Source organism: Lactuca serriola, chromosome 9, assembly GCF_051521515.1.
Source record: "Lactuca serriola cultivar US96UC23 chromosome 9, Lser_US96UC23_V15, whole genome shotgun sequence".
Classification (NCBI taxonomy): domain Eukaryota; kingdom Viridiplantae; phylum Streptophyta; class Magnoliopsida; order Asterales; family Asteraceae; genus Lactuca; species Lactuca serriola.
In genome coordinates this window covers 209,364,307-209,389,272 of record NC_136416.1, presented here as the reverse complement: position 1 = coordinate 209,389,272, position 24,966 = coordinate 209,364,307, and the positions used below count along the sequence as shown (strand labels likewise).

Sequence of the window (24,966 nt, the reverse complement as noted above, 5' to 3'; positions counted from 1 at the left end):
ATTCAAAGGTGGCTGGAACAATATTGCGGGTGTGAAAAGGACATCGAAGCGATGGGTTTTAGATTCAATGAAATTTTTCAACAAATAATAAAGTCTGGAGATAATACACAATTCTGGCAAGATACATGGGCAGGCTCTGAAAAATTAAAAATAGTTTACCCAGGACTATATGAGATTGAGATGAATAAAACATGTACGGTGTCAGAAAGAATTGTAGCAGGCAAATTTATGGGGAAGTGGAAGAAACGTCCATTGACTTCAGATCTGGCAGCCCAAGTGGATGGTATATCAGCAGCTATTGGACCAGTTAGTTTACAATTAGGTGAAGACAAATTCTCCTGCCAACTAGCACCTGATGGCATTTATCAGGTAAATCTACCAAGGAGGAAAATTGATACACAACCTTCTATATCAAGTAATAACAACTAACTCACCTGGAGTAAACTCATTCCTATAAAAGTCATAACTTTCATTTGGAGAGCTGCATTGGAAAGGATCCCAACAACTATGGCACTTTCACAAAGGGGAGTCAAGATCGAAACAAACAATTGTAGTGCCTGCATAGGTGAATCGGAATGTGCAAATCACGTGTTGATTAAATGCCCTTTTGCAGCCACTGTTATACAGAAAATAATTAGGTGGTGTGGTGTTACTACATGTAATATTCAGAACATAGACGAGTTGATCCAATTTGCAGCAAACTGGAGCAGATGTCCAAAAAAAAGGAAAAGATTCAATGAAATTTGTTATGGGATGCTTTGGGGAATATGGAGAGCACGTAATGAACGTTTATTCCAGGAGAGATTTGCTAACCCTTGTGGAGTGGTGGACAACATCAATGCAACGGTCTATACATGGATTAAATGTAGGGGGAAAAAGTTTAATTGTAATTGGGAAGACTTCTGCACTTTCCCTTTCTTGTTTTAATTGGTTCCTGTAATTGTACTTTACTCTCAGATAGTTACTTACTATTCTGATTAAGTTTATAATATATGGCTGTTTCAAAAAAAATCATTTTAACTCATTTAAGTATTATTGAATAATCACTTTCATTCAAAACTCTTGAGTCTTAGTCTTAAATCACCCTCATTGGATATTTTCCCAAATCATAAGTCTTTTATCTTTAGTCATTAATCTTATGGGTTTACTATATGTATTATGTATTGATCCCATTGGGGAATGATAGGCAGAAAAGTCAAGGCATTGTTAGCACTATGGGATTAAATAGACCTTAGAGTGCTAAAAAGAGGGACAAAAAACATATTTGACGAAACGGTTGAACATAGGTTATTTTTGCTAATTCTTCTTGTTGTGTGATAATACTTTATTAGTATATTGTAATTTATGGACAAATTTCGGACTCAATAAGAGTTTAAGATAAGCATCGGAGTTCTAGAGTTAAATCTATCTTTAACCCCCTAGTGCGAGTACATGGTGTTTTCCCAATACAGGGCACATGTCAATTTTGTTGGAATATTGTTTATGCTTTTTATTTATTGAATTGTTAATGTCAAATGCAATGAATGTTTTTTGAAACTTGCTATTGTTTTTATGGGTAATTTGGTTTAAATATCTTGTTTAGCCAAGATTATTCTAATTTTCTAGACATTGTATGGCACTACTGGCCCGACACCTCCCTTCGCGAAATATTAATGGTCTATCCTCGTGTGGGATTCTCAATGGGGGAAAACATGCATGAACAAGGGGTTACTTGGGTACAAGCTTCAGATAAAGTGAGAACCTTCAAAGCGAAGTATCAAATCAAGGGATGACACATATTCTACCTTAAGGTACATTATGGTCCTTTAAGAGGATCATACCATAATCGATTTTGATTGACTTTCTTACTTTCAAGGGAATTACGGCTCCATTTATATCTTTTGTTTCGTATTTGATAATTGTACTTGGCTTTTATTTGTAAAAAGGGAAATATGTGTTATTCTTCTAAATGTTATTTTGAGTCTTAAAACGCATATATTGATAACCCGTTGTTTGTCTTATGTATCACTTTTATTGACATGTGTTTTAGGTTTGGGTTTGAAATATGTGTGGACTTAGATCCTTCGAAGTGGATGTGCCAAATGGAAAGACTTAGACATTGGATTAGCATGAAGCAAATACTTGAATATATTGTTTCAATTATTGGTAGATTTTGTACTTAATGTTCGCTTCGGCCTTGGAATTTTTTAAACCCTAAATCATGCTTTTTTATTATTTTTATGTTGAATTTTGAGGACGTTCTTCCATTAGAGATGACATTAGTGCAACTAATGTCAATAATGTTATTCTCGTTATTGAAATAATGGGGTGTTACGATTTGGTATTAAAGCCATAGTTTAAGTGAATTAAGTGTTGTGGCCTGAACCTAAGCTTAAACTATGAGGAATAAGAAAGAACCAAGTTGATTTAGGACCACTATTATTGACACACTTAGGTCCTATGTGCTATTTGGAAATGATAAGAATGCATGACTAGGGAATACCATGATAAACGATTGATGTATTATTGTTTATTATTCTAAAAGACATAATTATTGAAATACGGAATAGTATGTGTGTGTATTGAAAATTCTCATGGAAGGTGAAAAATGAACGAAGTGACATCTGAGCATGATGAAAGGGACAAAGAGTTAAATAAGTCATTTTTTCAAAGAAGTCAGTCATTTTTTAAAAAAATTCAGAATAATTGGAGAACTAATGAAGGTTCTTAATTTGATAGGTTTGAAGGAATCCATACGTTTCATATTAAGTTGCACGATAAGTGACATGAAAGGACATCATTGGATGAATTTAAAAGTGGACCAACTGTAAGGATTGTATAATACAATAAAAGAACAAAATATATTTATTTTTTGTCCAACTTCAATAGAAAATCTATAGCAATCTAGATATCCAAAAATATGTATAATATATGATTGAAAAGGTGTGCATGTCTAGTTTCCAATGCAAGAAACAGTGTACCATTTCGAGCTTCCTAGAAGGAGTTATGGCAGTTTTCCCATAGTGTATCCTAGTAGATAGATTTTGTCATTAACTATTGTAACGCCTATGTTTTTCATTGAAGTGTTTCATAGAAGATCCTTATTTATGATGGTTAATAATGTAAGATTTCTTATAAAGAAATAAACAAATAAGTTCTTCGTTCACAATACGTGTTTATATAAATGTTAATTATATGTTTATTATGTACATGGTATTGTTGGGTTATGAGCATAACATCATTCCTATGGTGTTCATGCAACCCTAATTGCTTTGATCTAGGTTTTCTACTATGAACACAACAACATTGAATAGCAAAGAAGTGATCCTAAGAACTAGCATACAACAATCAAATTGACATATATACTAGGGTTTAAATCTTACCTTTCTTGTTATGTAGTAATAACAAGTTCTCCTTGAATATCCTTGACCTTTGACAGCTTAGTGCCTCAAATGGTGCACCTCTAATGGAGTCACAAACACCACTAGCAATAAGATGGCTTAGAAGAAGGAGGAGGAGGCACAAAATCGTCCATGGTTCCAGCTTCTTCCCGAGTTACATTAGCTAAAGTGGATTTACGATCACGAGAACTAATCAATCGGTTTGTTCTGTTCTGCCCAGGAATTAACAATTGGAAAAAGAAAAAGATTATATATCTATTTTTTGTCCTCTAGGGTTTCAAGTGGCGATTTTAGGATGCCTGGGGTATCCTTATATAGCTGAGGAATTAGGGTTTCACTCAAAGGCCTTATCTGGTTACTTAGGCTCTAAGTAGCCTACAAGATCCTTCCAGAATCTCCCTTTGGACAAAATCTTATGGGCTATCCATAAGGATTTCGTCCAACCCCTTTCCAAGGGTTCCCCAGCCCACAATGCAATTATCTTATAATTACAATATTAGTCCCCCAAGTTTAATTAATCTCCTTTGATCACAAAATTAATTCTAAATTAATTCTTGATCAATATTAATTAAACAATATAATTTCTTTTTTAATATATTATTCACATAATATATTAATAAATCATAATTAGTCCTCTTTCTCCTTAATTCATCTTATCAGTTGCTATGGTGAAGGCAACCCAAAAGGACCATGCTCATAATCGGGTCAAGTACATACCAAAATAGTTATGGGCTTCGACACCTAATCCAACAGGTATATAGATAAATATTATGGTTATATAATATTAGTATAAAATCCTATTTGTAACACCCGGTTCCCAATACATACTTTAATTTAAATAACTGCAGATTTTGCATTGGGACTTGACGAGTTGGAGGCCCAACTCGTTGAGTAGAATAGACTTTGGACACAGGTTTTAAGTAACCTACTCGACGAGTCGGGAGCCCGACTTGGCGAGTAGGTCTACTTGGATGTAGGGGTGTTGAACGGGTAAAATTTTCGGGTTTCGGGTAGAACTGGTCGGGTAGAATGGGTATTTCCTTAAGAAAATAATACCCGATACCCGACCTATATTGTAATTCGGTTTTTCGGGTTTCGGGTATACCAGAAAATTATCGGGTATACCCGAAAATTTTGGGTTTGAGGTCGGGTCGGGTAATTATCGGGTATACCCAAAAATTTCTTAAATGACACTTATTGATAATTTTTTATTTTTTTATTTTTTTATTTTTTTATTTTTACATGTTGGTTGGTTTAATAAAGAATCGGGTAGGAAAATACTCCATACAATTAACAAGTACATATATAATAGCAATACAAACCATTATAATATGTTATGTACTTTTTTTAATTCCATTCCGTGCGATAATGAGAAACTGAGAATTGTGATGACGGTTCAGGACTTCAGCTTCAGCGTCGTATTCCCTTTGCAAGTTTGCATCGACTCTCGAGTTGTCGTTCATAAGAAGAAAATGAAGGGTTTTCTTTTATTTGAAGTGTGCATACGTAACTGCATTGTATATTTGGTATTATTTAAAAAAAGAATTCGGGTATTCGGGTATACCAGAAAATAAATATTCATACCTAAAACCCGACCTATATTATTATCGGGTTAACCTATTACCCGAATGTTCATACCCGTTACCCGTTCTACCCGACCCATTCTACCGGAATTTAGAACGGGTCGGGTGGGTAGAACGGGTTTCGGGTTTTTTCGACAGGCCTACCTGGATGAAACCTTAATATTTAGGGTTTGCACCCTATTTAAACGCCTTATCTTGTCCCAATTCAGCCTCCATCGTCTCTCACGGTCCAGAAAAGCCCTAACTCGAAACCCTAAAGCATTTAGAGTGTTCTTGAGCCATTTTTGTGTGTTTTAGTTGTTTGAAGCTTAAATAAGGAAGTGGAAGCTTGGGGGTTCCAGAAGAAGCAAGTAGATCCAGAGGTTTTGCTTCATTAGCAACTCATTCAAGGTAAAAAGCTTCAACCTTGAACATCTATCTCTTAGATCTCTAGTTAGGGTTCATTTCCACCTTTTCTAAGTTTTAGTAGAGCCAACTTCGGGGTTTTGTGGTTCTAAAGGGGTAGAACTTCAGATCTGGAACCATTGAGGATTCCCATGGCATAAAGGTGCCAACTTTATGGCCATGGGAGTCTTATGCATCATATAACCTCATTTTAAGGCCATTTGAGCCAAATACCCCCATGCATGAAAGTTAAGTTTGTAACTTTACATGTAATATGGACCCTAGGAGGTCAGATCTATGTTTTAGATGTATTGAGCTCGACTGAAATCAATTTTATGGACATGGACTTTGGGGGACTCGGCGAGTCATCCATGGGATTCGACGAGTCGGGCTATGGTTCCCCAACCTTTTATGTTTCTGATTGAACTGGTTGAGTCTAGAAGAGGACTCAACAAGATGGATGTGAGTATGGACCTGAAGATCATGGAACTCGGCGAGTTCAAGACTAAGTCCCAACTACATGAAGACAAACTCGACAAGTTCATAAGGAACTCGGCGAGTCCAGGATTAGATGTGCCTTCTTGCATGAAGAAGGGCTCAACAAGTTCAAGGATGAACTCGGCGAGTTAGTGGTAGAAAGTCCCGACCTCGTATGAAGGAGAACTCAGTGAGTTCTTGAAAGACTCGGTGAGTAGGGTCGAAGCTTTTAGTGTTCTAAGGACTATGGAACTCGGCGAATTGGTGGGTCAACTCGGCGAGTTGAGTTAGCTAGATGTTGACTTTGACCTAGAGTTGACTTTGACCAAGGTGTTGACCTTGACTTTGACTTTGACATGAGTTGACTGTGAAATGGTAATTAAGGAATATCGTTATGTGTAGGAATCGAGAGGAGTTAATATCAGCAACGAGGGCAGTTTGGACACTTCACGACACTAAGGTGAGTTACCTTCCAATAGAAGTGAGTCTAAGGCACCAAGGTCGGCCCACCAGTAGGAGATTATAGTAGAGATGATTATCTTTTTGATAATTATCTAGGATGTTGTTATCTGTTATGATTATGTTCTATAATGCTAAATGTGTTAGTAGTAGTAGGGGCGGAACAGCCCCCAGTTACCGGTTAAAAGATTCCGAAGGGGTAGACAACACCCATGCATGTCTATATATGTTCATGATATGTTATTATGTGGTAGTGGTATGGGGTGAAATAGTCCCCGACTACCAGTTGAAAGATACCGAAGGGGAGGTTAGCTCCCGGCTACCGGTTGAAAGATACTGAAGAGGATGTTAGCTCCTCGTTACTGGTTGTGAGATATCAAAGGGGAGGTTAGCTCCTGGCTACCGGTTGAAAGATACCGAAGGGAAGCCCAGCTCCCAGTCATGCCAAATAGATATCGGTTGAAAGATACTGAGGGACAGGACTTAATGGTATGTAGTATGATGGGGGAACTCACTAAGCTTTGTGCTTACAATTTTCAGTTTTGTTTCAGGTACCTCTTCAGCGAAGGGGAAGGAACCGGCACACTAGCAGCGCATCGCACACACATGATTTCCTCACTATGATGTTCTTGGGATTGTACTCTGACACTATTATTATTCCATGACATGTTTTATGACATTTGATTTATGGGATGTTATGATATTGCTGATGTTTTCAGTAAACAATTTTATAAGCTACTTAATTAAAAATGAAATTTTTGGTCTTGAAAATTAAGATGTTACACTATTATAAACGTAACAAATTATGTTAAATAACGTTTATAATTAAAATATTGTGTTGAATAAATAATATACATGAATGTTGTAGTAGTCGTAAATACGAACCCGTGAGTATATAGATTGCCAAAATGTAGCGTCACGTGAAGAAATTGTTATTTTTCAAAGTTACGCGTTACAACACATTGTGTCTGTAGTTATTATAAAATAGGAAACGAAAATATATTACTTTTTTAGCCAAAGTAATGTAAATGAAAGTTGATGTACACGAAATTACGAAACCATGGATATAAAGAACATCGAGAATGAAACTCGTATGAACAAGTTACGAATTTTGCAAGATCATTCATTGTATGCTCTTTATAAAATATGAAGTGAAAATAGATTGTGAATTACCTATTAAAATCTAAAGGAAAGTTGTAGTACACGGAATTACGAATCTTTAGATATAAAGGACAACAAAACGGAGTTCGTATTCGAAAGATACAATTATCCGAAGAAAACAAGAAAATACCTGATGATAACTGAAGAGTCTCAACCCCCACATACCACAGAATGACACGGCAGCCCCAAACACTACCATGTGGCAACTGAAGACCCCATTTCCCCCAATAACCAAGAGTTGACGTAGCTCAACCGGAATGTGAAACGTGGTTGTGGCACGCCCTGCGTAAGTCACGACGTGGTTTTTTAAAAACATATATATATATATATATATATATATATATATATATATATATATATATATATATGGATTCATAATCTCTTCTAAGCTCACACCTTTCTCTCCCAAGTTTTTCCCGCTCTCTAGTGGATCCGATTTTTTGAGTTTCCGAAGAATCTTAGCAAGGAACTGCAGCGTTGGAAAGCCTGACAAAAGAAGTATTCGGCTACGAAGTTACACTCGTAGAATTTCCAAGTTTTTACTAGAAAATTTTGTATGGTCAGTTGCACTTACTACGTTTGTTAAGTATAACTTGTATTGGAATTCATTGTCGTTATTATAAATCTATAAATAAGATTTATCAGTAATTTCAGTTATAATGTTGATTGATCTACTTACGGGCATGCTGTTAATGCAAGATTTTAGTGAGGTGTTTAAAATGAATTTTCCAAATAGTATATTTATACGTCAAACGATCCTACCTCAAATATGATCTTACCTACTCATTCCTTATTTGATAGATATTAGTATTTTTTGGGATTAATGAGGACTGTGGGATATTGTTATTATAGTTTCAAATAATATAAACAATGACTGAAACTTAGTAATATTTGTATTCATTTCATTTAAAAGGAAATGTGAAAGTGTTAGACTAATTGTATATCTTGTATAGTGAGTGAGTGTGTAGTTATTTTCATAAACATGATGCTAATAAAAGTATATGTTATTTAAAAGATTAATTGTATATCTTGTATAGTGAGTGCATAGTTACTTTCATGAGCATGATATTAATAAATGTATTTATTACTTCAAATATCAAATGTATACTTAATGTTTGCTATTTGTATTATTTGCTAAATGTATACCCTATATTGTGATAGTATTGCATGAATAGGAAACATATAGTGGAAGTTGATTACATGTATTGTAGTTTTGTCTAGTTGTAAACTAAGGCTTGTAAAGGATGCTTAGTTTAAAGTAAGTTGAATAAATTAATAGTCTCCTATTGGGAGTGTGAGATTGAAAAGGAGAGTAGAGTTGTGTTATGTGGCACTATCATGTGTCGAGGTACGAGTTACATACCAGAGTATTGTATTAGTATTCTTCCTCTAGACAGCCAAAAATGGTGGATCAATATCAGACAACTAGTAGGTATGTTTGGGTTATCTAACGAATTAAGGTGAAAACCACTTACACTTTCTAAACAGTCTTGTCGAACATTTTCAAGTTTTCATTCTCGTAGGTGTTTAAATTCTATCCCCCAACATGGTTGCCTCTGTTGACTTACACTTGCCAATGAATACCTGAAGCAGTATAGTCTACTCATCGCTTAAAGTGATCCATCAGGATAAATACCATAGGATCATTGTTATAGGATTAGTGTGTGAGAATCGATGGGTTGGGTAACTCTGGATATAGTATCTTATAGATATATATGTTATATTATATATCTATATTGTTTGGTAACATTGGTTTTGTTAGGATTATTATATATGATTTATTATCATTATAATATTATGGGATTAAAAGCCATATGTGCCTCACCAGGTTCCCAAAACTGGCCCACTCAAGTTATATGAATCACAGGTAGCGATACTAGAGCTTTTAAAACTTCAATAGGAATTTCGAGTGAATAAAGAGACAACCTGCAATAGTATTCAGGACGGATATGTCTTTACATTGTAACATATGTTGTGTATTGATTATGACATTCTTAGTGTTTTTTGGTATTTTGAAACAAAGTCTATAACTCAAAACGTTTTATTAAACTGGAACTTTCCACAAACAAAGAAACATGGTTTTAAAATGCAAAAAGAAAAGTTTTATTCGGTTGTGAAAAATAGAGGATGTCATAATTAACATGTATGTTATTTTTGTTAAAAAAAACATGGTTTGCTAAATAAGAGAATATTAGTCATTGTGCAAAAGGATTGCTTTGGGATACTCAGATTTTGTGAATTAGGCTACTGCATCATTTGTTGCAATGATAACATTACTGGAATGATTGGCTCATTTGAAGAACAAAATGTTAATGTATAAAAAAATAGAGTTATTTCAAGAGTGGGTGATTATTGTAATTTGAAATTTTGTTGGAAATGAAAAGCTTGAGATTGTATGAGATGTGAATAGTGTTCTAGAATATACATATTTATAGGGAAGCACATGGAGGAAAAAGAAGATGTCGTGAAATTTATTAATTTGAGCAAGGAAGTCAATATTCTTTTGGTGAAATCGTATGAAATAGCCAAGAATGAGTGCATGGGGTCGTACTCATGGTTCCTACAAAAACTACATAACTATATTGGGGACTTGGAACCATTAACATTCATTTATGATAGGGTCTTTGTTTCATGTCCATTGCAAATATATTCCTAAATGTGTATTATGGTGTATGTGGTTATCATCTTTTCGCGAACATAGTATCCAAGTTAAACAAAAATGTTATGAAAAAAACATTGTTTAAGGCTATGCAAAAGCTTAAAGAGTGGAAGATTTTAAGTACTAAATGAGGATTTGCATTTAAACAAATATACCGAGTTGAAGTACTTAGTCGAAGCTTAAAAAAGTAGTCACAGTTAGGTTATCGTTATAATTTTATGACATCAAATAGTACAGAATCCATCAACGCATTATCGAAAGATGCTCGTAAGATACCGATGATGTTCCTCGAGTTCTTTCGAATGACAATGCAACATTGGTGCAATAAGCGTTAGAATAAAGCATGTATAATTAACAAGAACGGAGAATATATAGTTAATTCTTCCCTTTACCATAAAATGAAACTAACAGTAATATTTGTTAGTTTATGCAACGGAGGTAACAACCAAACTAACAACATCGGCGTTATGTTTTTTTTATTATGTCACAAAGCCATAGTTTTTTCCAGACATGTATGACTTGAATACCACCTTCTAATAGGATCATGTTTTATGTTTTTTATTGGCAAGACTTATAATTGTGGCTTTTCGTTATGTTCTTATTTATGTTACTAAATATCGGTTAAACACATATTTTCATTACTATGGTAAAGGGTGGGTCACAAAACATTAATCAATGTTATATAACATAACTAAGTTAGAAACCAACATATATAAAAAAAAGTTAAGTAAACAACCCTCACACATATTACTCCTCATCATCGCAATATGTCATTCATGTCATTCAGGAAACTCAAGAGATTTGTATGGGACGTTTTTTTCTTTGCAACAACGCATTCTAATTTTTCATTCATATCCAAAGCCTCAGCCCTTATTTCATGTTCTTTCTTTGAAAGCTCTACTTCTTCGGCATGTATCCATTGTTCAAGTTTTGTTATGAACTCTTTTGCATATTTTATCATGTTAGTCTTTCCTGAATTTGAGCTTCTACATGATTCATTCCTTCCCATACAACATAGATATTAAAAGAGTTATTTTCTATTTCTCTTTCTTTTGGTTGATATAGTCTCATTAATCTCATTAGAATCCCCTCATGTTATAAGTGATTCATCGTTAGGACGTTTGAACTTGTGGGAGATTTGGTAGAATTTTTTTTTTTATAGAGATTAAACAAAAGACATGTTTTGTATGAAATAATTATCACAGTCTTTATATACAAAATTTAGGTGGTGGTAGGTGGTGTGGTATATATATATATATATATATATATATATATATATATATATATATATATATATATATATATATATATCATTATATACTTATAAAGCTAGCATTTTTTTCTTGAATCTCATGCATTTGAAACTCCCATTCATTTTTCCTTTAACCACATTCATTTGAAACTCTCATGACTTTTCAATTTCTTTCTAATAATGATTATAAGTTGGTTAATAAGCATAAATAAATATAAAACCTAAAGTGTAATCATATATAAACTAAATTTCAATATTAAAAGAATATATTTTCTTCTACTTATAAAGTTATGTTTTTAACATTTAACATATTATACTTAATTTATTAGGTTTAATATGTTGTTATATGTAAATCATTATCAATTTAAAGCTACAAGTTTTGAACAATTTGTATAAAACACTTAAATTATTACTTTAAATATAACCTTACAAGATCAAATTTAAATATAAATTTTAGTTCAACTTAAACAACCTAAAAAATATTTTGTAAATAGTTAAAAGTGGTAAATTATAGTGTCTTTCTAATAATGATTATAAGTTGGATAATAAGGTTAAATAAGTATCAAACCTAAAGTGTAATTATAAATAAACTAAATTTCAATATTAAAATAATATTTTTACTTCTACTTTGAAAGTTTTGTCTTTAACTTTTAACATATTATACTTAATTTATTAGATTTAATACGTTGTTGTATGTAAACCATTCTCAATTTAAAGCTACAACTTTTGAACAGTTTGGACAAAATACTTAAATTGTTAATTTAAATATAACATTACAAAGTCAACTTCAATATAAATTTCAGTTCTACTTAAAAACTCAAAGAATATTTTGTGAATATCTAAAAATGAAAAATTATAGTGCTAAATGCAAAAACTAAATTGTAGTATCAATTTAACTAAAATATTTCCTAAAGATAGTCTTATAGTCGTTAAAAGTTTTCAAATAAGTAGCTTAAAATAACTTACAATAACAATAGTTAAAAATAACTCTATATAAATGATTATATTGTTACCTTTAAAATAAAAAAAATTGTTTGATGTTTTAAATAATTACAATGATAGAAATTAAAACGTTAAGCAAATAAATTTTAAAAAAAATCAATTAACAATAACAACTATAAATAACATTAAACCATATATTATATTTAATTTTATTCATGAATAACTCATGGGTAGAGGTCATTCAAAAGATTGAGATTATGCGGTTTTAATAGATGTATATATTATCATATAATTCAAATTAATCAATATATTATATCAATTTAGTATACGAATTATTATATCAAATTTAATAACCACATAATTGTTATATTTAAAAAAACATATATTGGTAAATATTTCAGCTATATAAATGTTTCTGCGCAACGCGCGGGTATACGCCTAGTATACTTATAAAGCTTGCATTTTTTTCTTGAACCACATTCATTTGAAACTCCCATGTATTTTTTCCTTTCACCACATTCATTTGAAACTCCCATGACTTTTCAATTTCTTTCTAATAATTATTATAAGTTGGTTAATAAGGTTAAATAAATATCAAACCTAAAGTGTAATCATATATAAACTAAATGTCAATATTAAAAAAATATATATTTCTTATACTTATTAAGTTTGTTTTTAACTTTTGACATATTATACTTAATTTATTAGGTCTAATATGTTGTATGTAAACCATTATCATTTTAAAGCTAAAACTTTTGATCAATTTGTATAAAATACTTAAATTATTAATTTAAATATAACCTTACAGGATCAACTTAAATATAAAATTTAGTTCAACTTAAACAACCCAAAGAATATTTTGTAAATAGTTAAAAGTAATAAATTGTAGTGTCTTTCTAATAATGATTATAAATTGGTTAACAATGGTAAATAAGTATCAAACCTAAAGTGTAATAAAAAATAAACTAAATTTCAATATTAACATAATATTTTTACTTCTACGTATAAAGTTATGTCTTTAACTTTTAACATATTATACTTAATTTATTAGATTTAATATGTTGTTGTATGTAAAACATTATCAGTTTAAAGCTACAACTTTTGAACTGTATGGACAAAATACTTAAATTGTTAATAAAAATATAACATTACATGGTCAACTTCAATATAAATTTCAGTTCTACTTAAAAAAACCCCAAAGAGTATTTTGTGAATAGTGAAAAGTGATAAATTGTAGTGCTAAATGCAAAAACTAAATTGTAATATCAATTTCGTAAAGATATTTATATAATCGTTAAAAGTTTTGAAATAAGTAGCTTAAAATAATTTACAATAACAATAATTAAAAATAACTCTATATAAATGATTTATTGTTACCTTTAAAATCAAAAAAAAAAATGTTTGATATTTTAAATAATTATACTGATAGAAATTAAAACGTTAAGCAGAAAAATTTTAAAAATGAATTAACAATAACAACAACTATAAATAATATTAAACCATATATTATATTTAATTTTATTCATGAGTAACCTCTAGGTAGAGGTCATTCAAAAGATTCAGATTATGCAGTTTTAATATATGTATATATTATCATATAATTCAAAATAATCAATATATACTATTTCAACTTAGTATAAGAATTATTATATCAAATTTAACGGTATTATTGTAATATTTGAAAAAACATATATTTGTAAAAATTTCAGCTATATAGATGCTTTTGCACAACGCGCGAAAGGAAGCATTTTTCCTTTCACCACATTCATTTGAAACTCCCATTTATTTTTCCTTTCACCTCATTCATTTGAAACTCCCATGACTTTTTAATTTCTTTCTAATAATGATTATAAGTTGGTTAATAAGGTTAAATAAATATAAAACCTAAAGTGTAATCATATATAAACTAGATTTTAATATTAAAAGAATATATTTTCGTCTACTCATAAAGTTATGTTTTTAACTTTTAACATATTATACTTAATTTATTAGATCTAATATGTTGTTGTATGTAAACCATTATCATTTTAAAGCTACAACTTTTGAACAATTTGTATGAAATACTTAAATTGTTAATTTAAATATAACCTTACAAGAACAACTTAAATATAAATTTTAGTTCAACTTAAACAACCTAGAGAATATTTTGTAAATAGTTAAATTTGATCAATTGTAGTGTCTTTCTAATAATAATTATAAGTTGGTTAAGAAGGTTAAATAAGTATCAAACCTAAATTATAATTATATATAAACTAAATTTTAATATTTAAATAATATTTTTACTTCTATTTATAAAGTTATGTCTTTAAAGCTACAACTTTTGAACAGTTTAGACAAAATACTTAAATTGTTAATTTAAATATAACATTATATGGTTAACTTCAATACAAATTTCAGTTCTACTTAAAAAACTCAAAGAATATTTTGTGAATAGTTAAAAGTGATAAATTGTAGTGCTAAATGCAAAAACTAAATTGTAATATCAATTTAACTAAAATATTTCCTACATATATTTTTATAATCGTTAAAAGTTTTCAAATAAGTAACTTAAAATAACTTATAATAACAATAGTTAAAAATTACTCTATATAAATGATTATATTGTTACCTTTAAAATCAAAAAAAATATTGTTTGATGTTTTAAATAATTACAATGATAGAAATTAAAACGTTAAACAAATAAATTTTAAAAAATTAATGAACAATATCAGCAACTATAAATAACTTTTAACTATATATTATATTTAATTTTATTCATAAGTAACCCGTGGGTAGAGGTCATTCAAAATATTGAGATTATACAGTTTTAATAGATGTATACATTATCATATAATTCAAAATAATCAATATATTATATCTCTTTAGTATATGAATTTTTATATAAAATTTAACAACATTATTGTTATATTAAAAAAACATATAGTTGTAAAGATTTCAGCTAGATAGATGTTTTTGCGCAACGCGCGGGCATTCGCCTAGTGTGTGTGTATATATATATATATATATATATATATATATATATATATATATATATATATATATATATATATATATATATATATATAGAGAGAGAGAGAGAGAGAGAGAGAGAGAGAGAGAAAATTAGATGTTGGTAGGTGTACATTGAATAGATAAATGATATTAATCATATTATATAATATAATTTACTGAGAACATCATATTATTGTTGAATAATACTACCAAATAAAACGGGATGTAACGGTAACCATAAAAACAACATAACATTTAATAAACATCATCTATTCTAATAAATGAAAGTTTTTTTTCACATGTCACACTCTCATTCAATTTGTCAAATGTCATTTTGTGGTTATTTTGAATTAATTTCTTTTCCACATATCGTTTTATTAGTTTTCTATTTTAATAAATTTCACATAATACTTTAATGTAAACAACTATGGGGTTGTTTAACTTGCAAGAGATTCATCAATTTGTTAACTATGATTTGACTTATGCCATGCATCGAGCAACAAACCGAACTGAAATAGTGTACGCTCCACCTTCTGTTCAATGAGAATTACCAAACAATGTATTCCCCTTTTGTAACTTAAAACATTTACATGTCTTTCTTAAGTGTGTAACTTAAATATTTACATGTCTTCTTAAGTGTATGTGTAATGTTATATGTTAACAATATAGTATCTCATCAATGTGAGATCCATAAAAACTACATTCGAAATATCACAAATCATCCTAACTTGGAGCTTACAAAAATACAAATTCTTATGTGTAATGTTATATGTTAATAATATAGTATCTCATCAATGTGACATCCATAAAAACTACATTCGAAATATCACAAACCATCTTAACTTGGAGCTTACAAAATTACAAATTCTTCAACCGGTGAACACTGTGAAAAAAAAATACTTCAACCTAAGTGGAATTCGTATGAAAGGGCCATGAAGGTTCAAAGTTTGTTTATTTTTCATTGAGTACTCTACTTTGGAATTAAAAAAAAATGATTTTCCGACCTCCAAATGGGAGTGTAATATGTCCATGGATAGACCTTGTTACAAGAAAAACAAAATGAAAAAAAAAACTCAAACGGACATCACACGAAAGAGTTACAAAGGTTCAAAATTCGATTAAAAGAAAACACTGATTACGCAGGCAACATCTGAGAAAATATTTTGCTATTAACGTGGATTTTCACAGATAGGCTTTGCAAAAACTTCGGTTATTTTGATCGTTTTCCATTTTCTTTTTTGTGTAAAAAAAGAAAAACACTGTTACGATCATTTTCTCTAATAATAATGTGTATACTAGGCATCATATAAGAACATTTCCAAGTGCCATCATACCATAACTCAATAGCCCTTTCTTAATACAATAACAATCCACACCCAAAAGAGAAAAGCGACAAGGTGTTAGGCTGCAATAGACAAAAATGCCCTTCTCACCCTTAATAGAAAAGATCCAAAAAAAGTTTGTACAGCCTGTTACACAGCAGCCTAAATGATAAATAAGTTTGTTTTCATATGCCTACCCATTACATTTCCTCAAAAAAAAAAAACATGCACATAAAATAATATATAATAATAATAATAACTTAAAGAAAAAAAAAGGCAACGTAAAACACATTTTTGTGGATTAATATGGTAAAGTTTGTTATCGAATTAAAGAAGTTTACAAAACACAAAGAGTCATTATTTACATCTTGAAAATCCTCATGTAAAAGAACACAACCATATAAACAATTTCAAAACATACAAACTTACCAGCAAACACACTGATACAGTGGGCCCCAAATCCATAACTGCCATACCAGAAAACAAAAAAACAATGATACTTATAATCTTATATCAACATGTTACTTCAAAATATAAAAAAACAAAAGATTATGAGAAATGCTTCACCTATATATCAAGACTCTGACAGCTCACAAGCTCAGTAGACTCGAAACTCCTCGAAGCAATCACATTCCAAACATTCAATTCCGATTCAATCCCATCTCCGGAATCACCATTCCGTTTCCCAGCCTGCATCACCGCAATATTCTGATTCCCATCTTTCGTAACAACATGAAGCTTCCCCAACAACCCCGCGAGCAAATACGGTGATTCCGATTCCGCAAAATCCCGAATCGGAACATCACCTTCAACCACTTTCCAAGAATCTTCAACATGATCATAAACTTTAATTCTAGCACTTTCTAAAGAACTCGAAGGATCCAAAGCATAAAGATCATTATCAACAATCACACTCAATTTAGTCCCGGCTTGTTTTGCGGGCCACCCTTCTCCCATTCCAACCGGCATATCAACCCAGGAATTCAATTCCGGATCATAAACTTCACCACCAACATCAACGAAAAAAGGCCAACAATATAAGCTTTGAGGAACGTATAATTTCCCACGATAAGTTGTTAATCCGGTTGCAATTGGTTTAAGTAAATCAGCTAAAAAAGCGGTTGGTAACACTTGTGCTTTTGAAAAGGGCATATTTGGAATTTCCGACCATAACCCGGTTTTCGGGTCGAAAACTTCCGCTGATTGGAGCGGGGTTAAACCGCCACGTCCTCTGCTAACACCACCAACTACAAAAAGTTTGTTGTTCAAAACACCGGTTTTACAATAAGCTCTTCCAACTAACATTGAGCTTGATTCACTCCAAGAATTTAAAATCGGGTCATATTTGAAAACCGAATTCATTGCACTTGATCTTGAAAAACCTCCTAACATGTAAAGAGATCCATCAACGGCTCCGATTGCACACCCACAAAACGGGATTTGATCTGGGCCGTTGGTTCTTCCAAGCCATCCTCTAACTGCATCTGCAATTCTTATGCTTGATCCTACCATGTTCCACACTCGAAAACCAGATGATTTGTTTTCATCTTCGAATGGAAGATCAGGAATCGGGGGTAGTTTTTGCCATTTTTTGGAAATTGGGTCGAATGCATGCCATAAAAGTCTATCGCCTTGAGTTTTTGTTAATATGTAGAGCCATTCTTCGGTTGTTTTTAGTTCTTTTCTGACTTTGTAAATTTCGGGACTTGTTATTGCAAGTTTCCAGCTTCGTGAGACTGCTTTTACATTTAAGTAGCAGATTCTTGGAAGTCTTGCGAGGATTTCAAGTGAGATTTCATCAGGGAGATTGGGGATTAATCTAGGGTTGTCATCCCAAATGGTTGATGATGTTTTTTGCCTCTTGCTGGATTCAGATTTTGAAACATGAAAGGTTTCCGTTTGTTTACAACTGCTTACACTCAGTAAACCACCCATCAAAGTTATGTGTATGAAGATGAAGGTATCAATAGATAGTTTAACTGATATATCACTGATCCATGGTGACCTGAGAATGGGAAGGAAAGTATTGGATAATTGGAATCAGAAAAGAGAACCGGATACAAAGAACATAGTTAAAGAAACGGTATAGTGCTCCAAAATATATTGGAAATGATTCGCAATTTTCCACTAAGTAGAGTTTTTTTTATGTTGGTTGTGTACAAATGGTATGTCAATTGAAGAATTCCCAAAATGTGAATCAGAAATTGCAAAACAGGAAGCCCTAATTATCTAAAAAAGCAATGAAACCTAATATAGTTGTGCTACTGCTAACATAAAAACAAAGATGTTGAATCGATAAATATATCAGAGATTCTGGATTTATAAGTTATTTTGAAGAATTTTTTTACTCTATCACGTATACTGGATATATTAGCTACAGGAAACCAAGTGATTCGTGAGACATAAACAAAAGAGAAATCCACATCAGGCCTAAGCGGATTAATAGAATTTCGCCGAAAAAGTTATTCTGATTAAATAAATAAACCCTAAAACCGAAGGATTTCACGAGACATGCGTATAGAAAGATCCGGTCAAATCCACAACAAAATTACGTCACCAATGACAACTGAATCGCCTGGCTTGCACAATAGAACCCTAAATGAAATTAAAATAACTAAATCGGAAACTAAAACGAAGCAATTACCTGGTAAAAGTCGATGGTTATAAGAATTAGGGTTTTTTGTGGAATACAGGTAGAGAAATTGAGGGATATCGTTTGCGGGATATCAAAATCCAATCATCGGGCACCAAAATTCTTGGTATCTCTGTTACTCAGTCTGCCATAACTTGAGCCTGTGACCTTATGTTCTGTTTATCAGTACAATATATATGTGTTCGTTGTTTCTTTACCTGATTTTATTATGGCAATTTGTAAATAATACTATATTATTTTATGTTTTAATTCAAATATTTTATTTTTTGTTTAATGTAACTTTTTTCATTTTTGTTTAATGGGCACAAATTTTGAAACTGAATTTTTAAATTTTTATTCTAGAAAAATAACATTTTTTATCTTGATGATCTTAACATTATCTTTTCCAATTTAAGATCCTGGTTTAATGGTTAAAATTGAATAAAAGTGAAAAATATGATATTTGATTTATAACAAAAAAAATTAAAACATTATCAAAATAAATATATATATATATATTCTTTTAGACATATATTAATTTAAATGTTTTCATATTTAAATTGAATGAGACAGTTTTCGTTGGGGGAAATGGAAATTGTCGTTTTTTATTCATGAAAGGAATTCTAAATTTGCAACGCACCTTAAAAATAAAATAAACTTCAAGCGGCAACTTTGGACTCGTGTCGGCTTTGGTTGAATAGTATTATACATTGGGTATATATGTATAGTCAATTAAGGGTGTAAAATAAAAGGTAAAGATATATAATTTGTTAAGATTAATAAAGGTAAGATGTACAGTTTTCTATTACATGTTAATTGGACTGAATTAACACATAAATGTCTTTGTGATACAAAGTCGAAACCTAATTAATTTGTACAAACTTGTTTTTGTTAGTGGAATACTTTTTAGTGCTTTTTGTATGACTATGTTTTGTAACCAGAAACCTAAAATTTCATCTATACATACTTTAATAACTATGTTTGGTACCAAACCAAATAGCTATAATAAGCACTAATAATGAGAATACGAATATATATATATATATATATATATATATATATATATATATATATATATATATATATATATATATATATATTATATAAAAACCCTTTTTATCTCATTCCACCAAAATCAAATCTACAGAGTTCGTTTCACGCCACGTATCCTATCTTTGTAGGAACGACGTAACGTACCACAACATGCGTTTTTAAGTTTGCCTATAACGTCTCGCAACACCAGATTCCTCCCCCAACAATCGACCGAGAGATACGTCTGTTACCGCCCCCGCCTTCTTCCACCAAACACGATTCTTCGGGACGATTGGTTTTCACTGATCGCCTTTCGTAATACACCGCCATAGATGACCCGTCGCCGTGATTCTCTATGTAGTTTTGTGACTACAACTGCTTCTTTCTTTTTATTGCTCGAATTTCTCTTCTGTTGGTGCACCAAAATTGAATCGAACAGTTTTTTCCAGACTCTCAAGTATTCATCCATCCCTTTGAAAGGTAATTCATAGATATCACTACTTTTTTCTAAAATATCTCTACTTTTTACTTCTTTTTTGATGAATTGGATTATCTGATTCATGAATTGAGTTTATATTTCTCTTTTTGGATTGCTTGATTTTTAGTGAGTATGTTTTTGTAGGATTGTGTCTAATTGACGTGTGTAATCAGAATTTGGAACCATAGGTTAGATTAAGGACGATTTGTCCTTTATGGGGGTATACATATACATTGGGAAGATTTGGAATATGTCTTGCTAAAGAAGAGAATTTGATTATGCTCATAACATGTTTGATGAAATGCCTAGGAGGAGTTTCATCTTTTAAACCTTAATGATTAAATGACAAGAAGAAAATAATGATTGATTTTCTATTTATTTTTTTTATCAATGGCCCAATGTCTATGTTTGATGTAGTCATGACTTCAAATCATCATAACACAACAACCGTTAAATGTGTTATAGATGTTTGAATCTTATACTTTTTTAATTTGATAACGACAAGGAGGATTGCTTACAGATGCTACAAAATAGATTAGATTTTTCTTATATATGAGTTCCCGAACAAGTATCCATGAACAAAAACTAATAAAACAATGAAGGATTGGTCTCATATTTTTCGATTTTGATTATTGCCTTAGAAACATTTATGTCATTAACGAAAACTGCCTTCCTAGGGAACAGGTCCATGTTGAAGTTTTAAGGAGTGGAAGGACATGAGTTGGAAAGGAAAAGATCCTTCTACTGAGTTATGGTAAAAAAAATACTTTTTTAATAGTTTCTCATTTATTTGTGATAAACATAATAGCTTTTGGTGTTAAATTACTGCATTTTTTCACATAAATCATTCCAACATATTCATAGAAATCATGAAGATGACCAACTTATGTGGGAATATCCTTTTGTTGTTGGTGTCGAAAATGCAAAAGTGCAAAGATTAAACGAAATCATAATTTGAAATACTAACAAGAATTTTGTAACAATATGCATTTACCGAGCATCCATCATATATTTCACTAAACAACATAGATTTCCTTTTCAGATTCTATTCCATAATTAGAAGCAGGAGACTGGGGACTGGAATAGATTGTGGAGCTTTTGAAGGGCAGAATGGTCCAGTGTAGAGTTGCTGGCTGGACACCAATGCCCTTTGTGCTGCATCATCATCCGCTAACATGACTGTGTATGTAATCATACATTTTCTTTCTTATTTTTATACAATTAGTATAGAAATTGTCAACAAAAAGTACTTTTCAAAAGTATTTCTTGAGTTTTTGTTATTTGAAAAATGGAATACTGGAATTTTTTTTGTTGGTAATTGTATCGATTGTTTTCAATATCTTTCTGATTGCAGGAAATAATGGGATGCAGTCACATGGGATGGGATGATCTGCGATTGTTTAACCTTAAACATAATTGAATGTAAATTATAATATAGCTACAAAAATTTTAATTGTAAGAAATCCATGATTTTAATTATAACTTAAACTTTATTATTATTTTTTTTTGGTAAAAATAACCGAATGTTTTTACTATAAATCCCATTGTATGTTTAATTGTTTTCGTTTTGTGAATAAGAAGTTCATAACTATAATTAAATATAATATACAATGAAATTGGGATTACCACATGATAATTTTAAATAGCTCATATTTATGTTAATTCATCTCAAACCTACCCTAAGGCCGGTGTTAATTGCATCCGTATTTATAAGTATATTTTAATTTTGTGAACTTCTTGATGCATGCAATGTTAATAAAACTGCATTCCTAATTTATTTTCAATTGTTGAATGATTGTTTTCCATGCAGGCCAACAAGATAGAAGATGTTGCTGGTCAGCTTTTTAGGTGCAATTAATTTTGAATTCTTTGGAACAAATTTATGTAAAATCATTGTATAGTAAAGTACGTTGATGTATTATGCTATGTGTTTTATACTTCAAAGCCCAACACCAATAGCGTCCGTCATATAAGATTTGTAAAAAAAGTTAAACAAGCCTCCATGGGCGGTGTTAAGCACGGTAGTTTTTCAACGATATTCCAAAACAATACTCAAGGGTCGTGCTTAGCACGGGCCTCAAACTTTTCTAGTATATATATATATATATATATATATATATATATATATATATAGAGAGAGAGAGAGAGAGAGAGATAAGTTCAAATGTTTTCACTATCTATTGTGTGCATGTATGATTGATTCTAGACCAATGATTTTAGTTATTTTAAGAAAGTAATTAATGCATATTAAATACTGAAAATGTAATTAATATCCATTATATATTCAACATGTAATATGCATTAATTACTTTCTTAAAATAACTAAAATGATTGGTCCAGAATCAATCATACATGCACACAATAGATAGTGAAAACAAAATAACCTAACCCTATATATATATATATATATATATATATATATATATATATATATAAACTATCATGTTAATATGAAGCTATAAATTCTAAGTAATTATTATTTATTGGTCAATAAATAAATAAGGCTTCCGAAATTTTACTAAATTCAGTCATAATTTTTTGGAAAAACAAAAATATTTCTCTTGTTTTATCTTCTTTCTTTAAATACGGTTAATATTAATGTTCTAAATAATGTTAGTTGTAACTTGATGGCAATGTCAAACTTTAAGTTTTACGAACAATATCGTTTGTAAGGTGTAACTTAAGATAAAAATGTTGTATATAATTAATATTTTTATATCTATTGTCTACTATTATTCATTTTTATATACATATATGACTTAAGACGACATTTTAATAAATATTGGCGTAAAATACAAGTCTTGGAGTTATTGCGAGCTTTTTAGAACCTTGGTTAATACACTTTTCTAATCATCAAATATTTAAATAGTAAGACAAACTTATAAATATTAAATACAAATAAAATACTAAATTTAATTATTTCTTCTTTCTAAATAAAGAGAAAACTTAAGGCTATGATTGGCAAATCAAAAATTAGCTTGTGTGCTAGCTTTTTAAAAAACTATTCGGACTAAACTTTTTAAAATTATGTTAAATATACCATTTATTAATTATGAAAAAAAAATCAATCATTTACATGTCTTTTATGTCATTTACATATTTCAACTATGAATCTCCGATCGGGAAACCATATCCAAGTTCCGTGGCTAGTATGCGCTCTTTGGACTTTTCAAACTTAGCGAGCTGAAACATCTGGGTAGCTAAAGGAAGGAAAATCAACCGAGACCCTGTTAGTAGCGGCGAGCGAGAGCGGATTGGGGCTTTGAAATAAAACAAAGACGAAGCTTCGTTCCTCAGCAAAATGTTCATTTCTTTTTCGCAAGGTTTCATTCTCTTTCTTTTTTTATTGGATGATGGAAAAACCAGAAAGCTAAATGTTGAAATCTTGCCTTCTTCTCTTCCGGAGAAAGGGCTTTCTTAACTTATCAGTTAGTTGTATGAAATATAGTTTTTTAATATCTAGCAATTAGTTTTTATATATCAACTATTTTTTATTAGATAATTTTCGGTTAATTCATTAAATATATTCTAAGAACCGAATGCTCGGTACGGGATATAGTATGATTTATGATTCAAATGTCAATACACATCCACTAAAACGTAATATTTAATTTTGATATATTACTTATGTAAAACACATAATTGCTAATCATATAATTAAATTATTAAATGTTTTTAATCCTAATTAAAAATACTTGCAATTAAAGTATGATTTATAATAAGTGCCAATAAAAATGAAATAAAAAATACTAAATGTTTTATTTGTTTTATTACAACGCTACAGAGCATTTTATACAGAAAATGGTTATTATAACGTAGGTTTTAAAAATCATTAATGGTTATATTATAGAAGTGGTTTATATTGAAATGAAATTAAATGATTGTAAATAAAAAATAGTATGGTTGCATAGGGGACTATTTTCGTATTTGTGAATTTCACAATTATTGAATATAACGGTATATTTCTTTTTAGGTGTGATATATATATATATATATATATATATATATATATATATATATATATATATATATATATATATATAAATAAAGGTGTAAACATTCAATATTTTTAAAATAAAAAAATAATAAGAAAAAGAAAATAAAAAAATGTATTTATTGAAATTTATTATAATGCTCATTACATTTAATGATTATATAAAAGTAAAAGTATTATCTGATTTTTAAATATTAAAAAAATTTTAAAAAAAATTATA

General features: G+C 30.4%; 2 protein-coding genes and 1 long non-coding RNA gene across 4 annotated transcripts; 2 read left to right on the top strand and 1 right to left on the bottom strand.

Moving 5' to 3' along the window:
• The first annotated feature begins 507 nt into the window (after positions 1-507).
• Positions 508-981, top strand: LOC145076502 (uncharacterized). The gene is made up of 2 exons (XM_079022354.1): positions 508-846; positions 958-981. Exons 1-2 carry the CDS (start codon positions 508-510, stop codon positions 979-981), a joined length of 363 nt encoding a protein of 120 aa, XP_078878480.1.
• Positions 982-16,885: 15,904 nt separating this feature from the next.
• Positions 16,886-19,428, bottom strand: LOC145073408 (Galactose oxidase/kelch repeat superfamily protein). Its single transcript, XM_079019954.1, has 3 exons — positions 19,255-19,428; positions 17,178-18,615; positions 16,886-17,077 (listed from the first exon to the last, which is right to left on the bottom strand). The coding sequence occupies exon 2, from the start codon at positions 18,543-18,545 to the stop codon at positions 17,178-17,180; it is 1,368 nt and encodes a 455-aa protein (XP_078876080.1). The 5' UTR covers positions 18,546-18,615; positions 19,255-19,428; the 3' UTR covers positions 16,886-17,077.
• A 1,008-nt stretch (positions 19,429-20,436) lies between these two features.
• Positions 20,437-22,714, top strand: LOC145075122 (uncharacterized). 2 transcript variants are annotated; one of them, XR_013692340.1, is made up of 4 exons: positions 20,437-20,754; positions 21,437-21,506; positions 21,795-21,935; positions 22,563-22,714. It is a non-coding gene; the product is annotated as an uncharacterized LOC145075122 (long non-coding RNA). The 2 variants fall into 2 exon arrangements; XR_013692339.1 differs by having other exon boundaries at positions 21,430-21,506.
• The last annotated feature ends 2,252 nt before the right edge of the window (positions 22,715-24,966 follow it).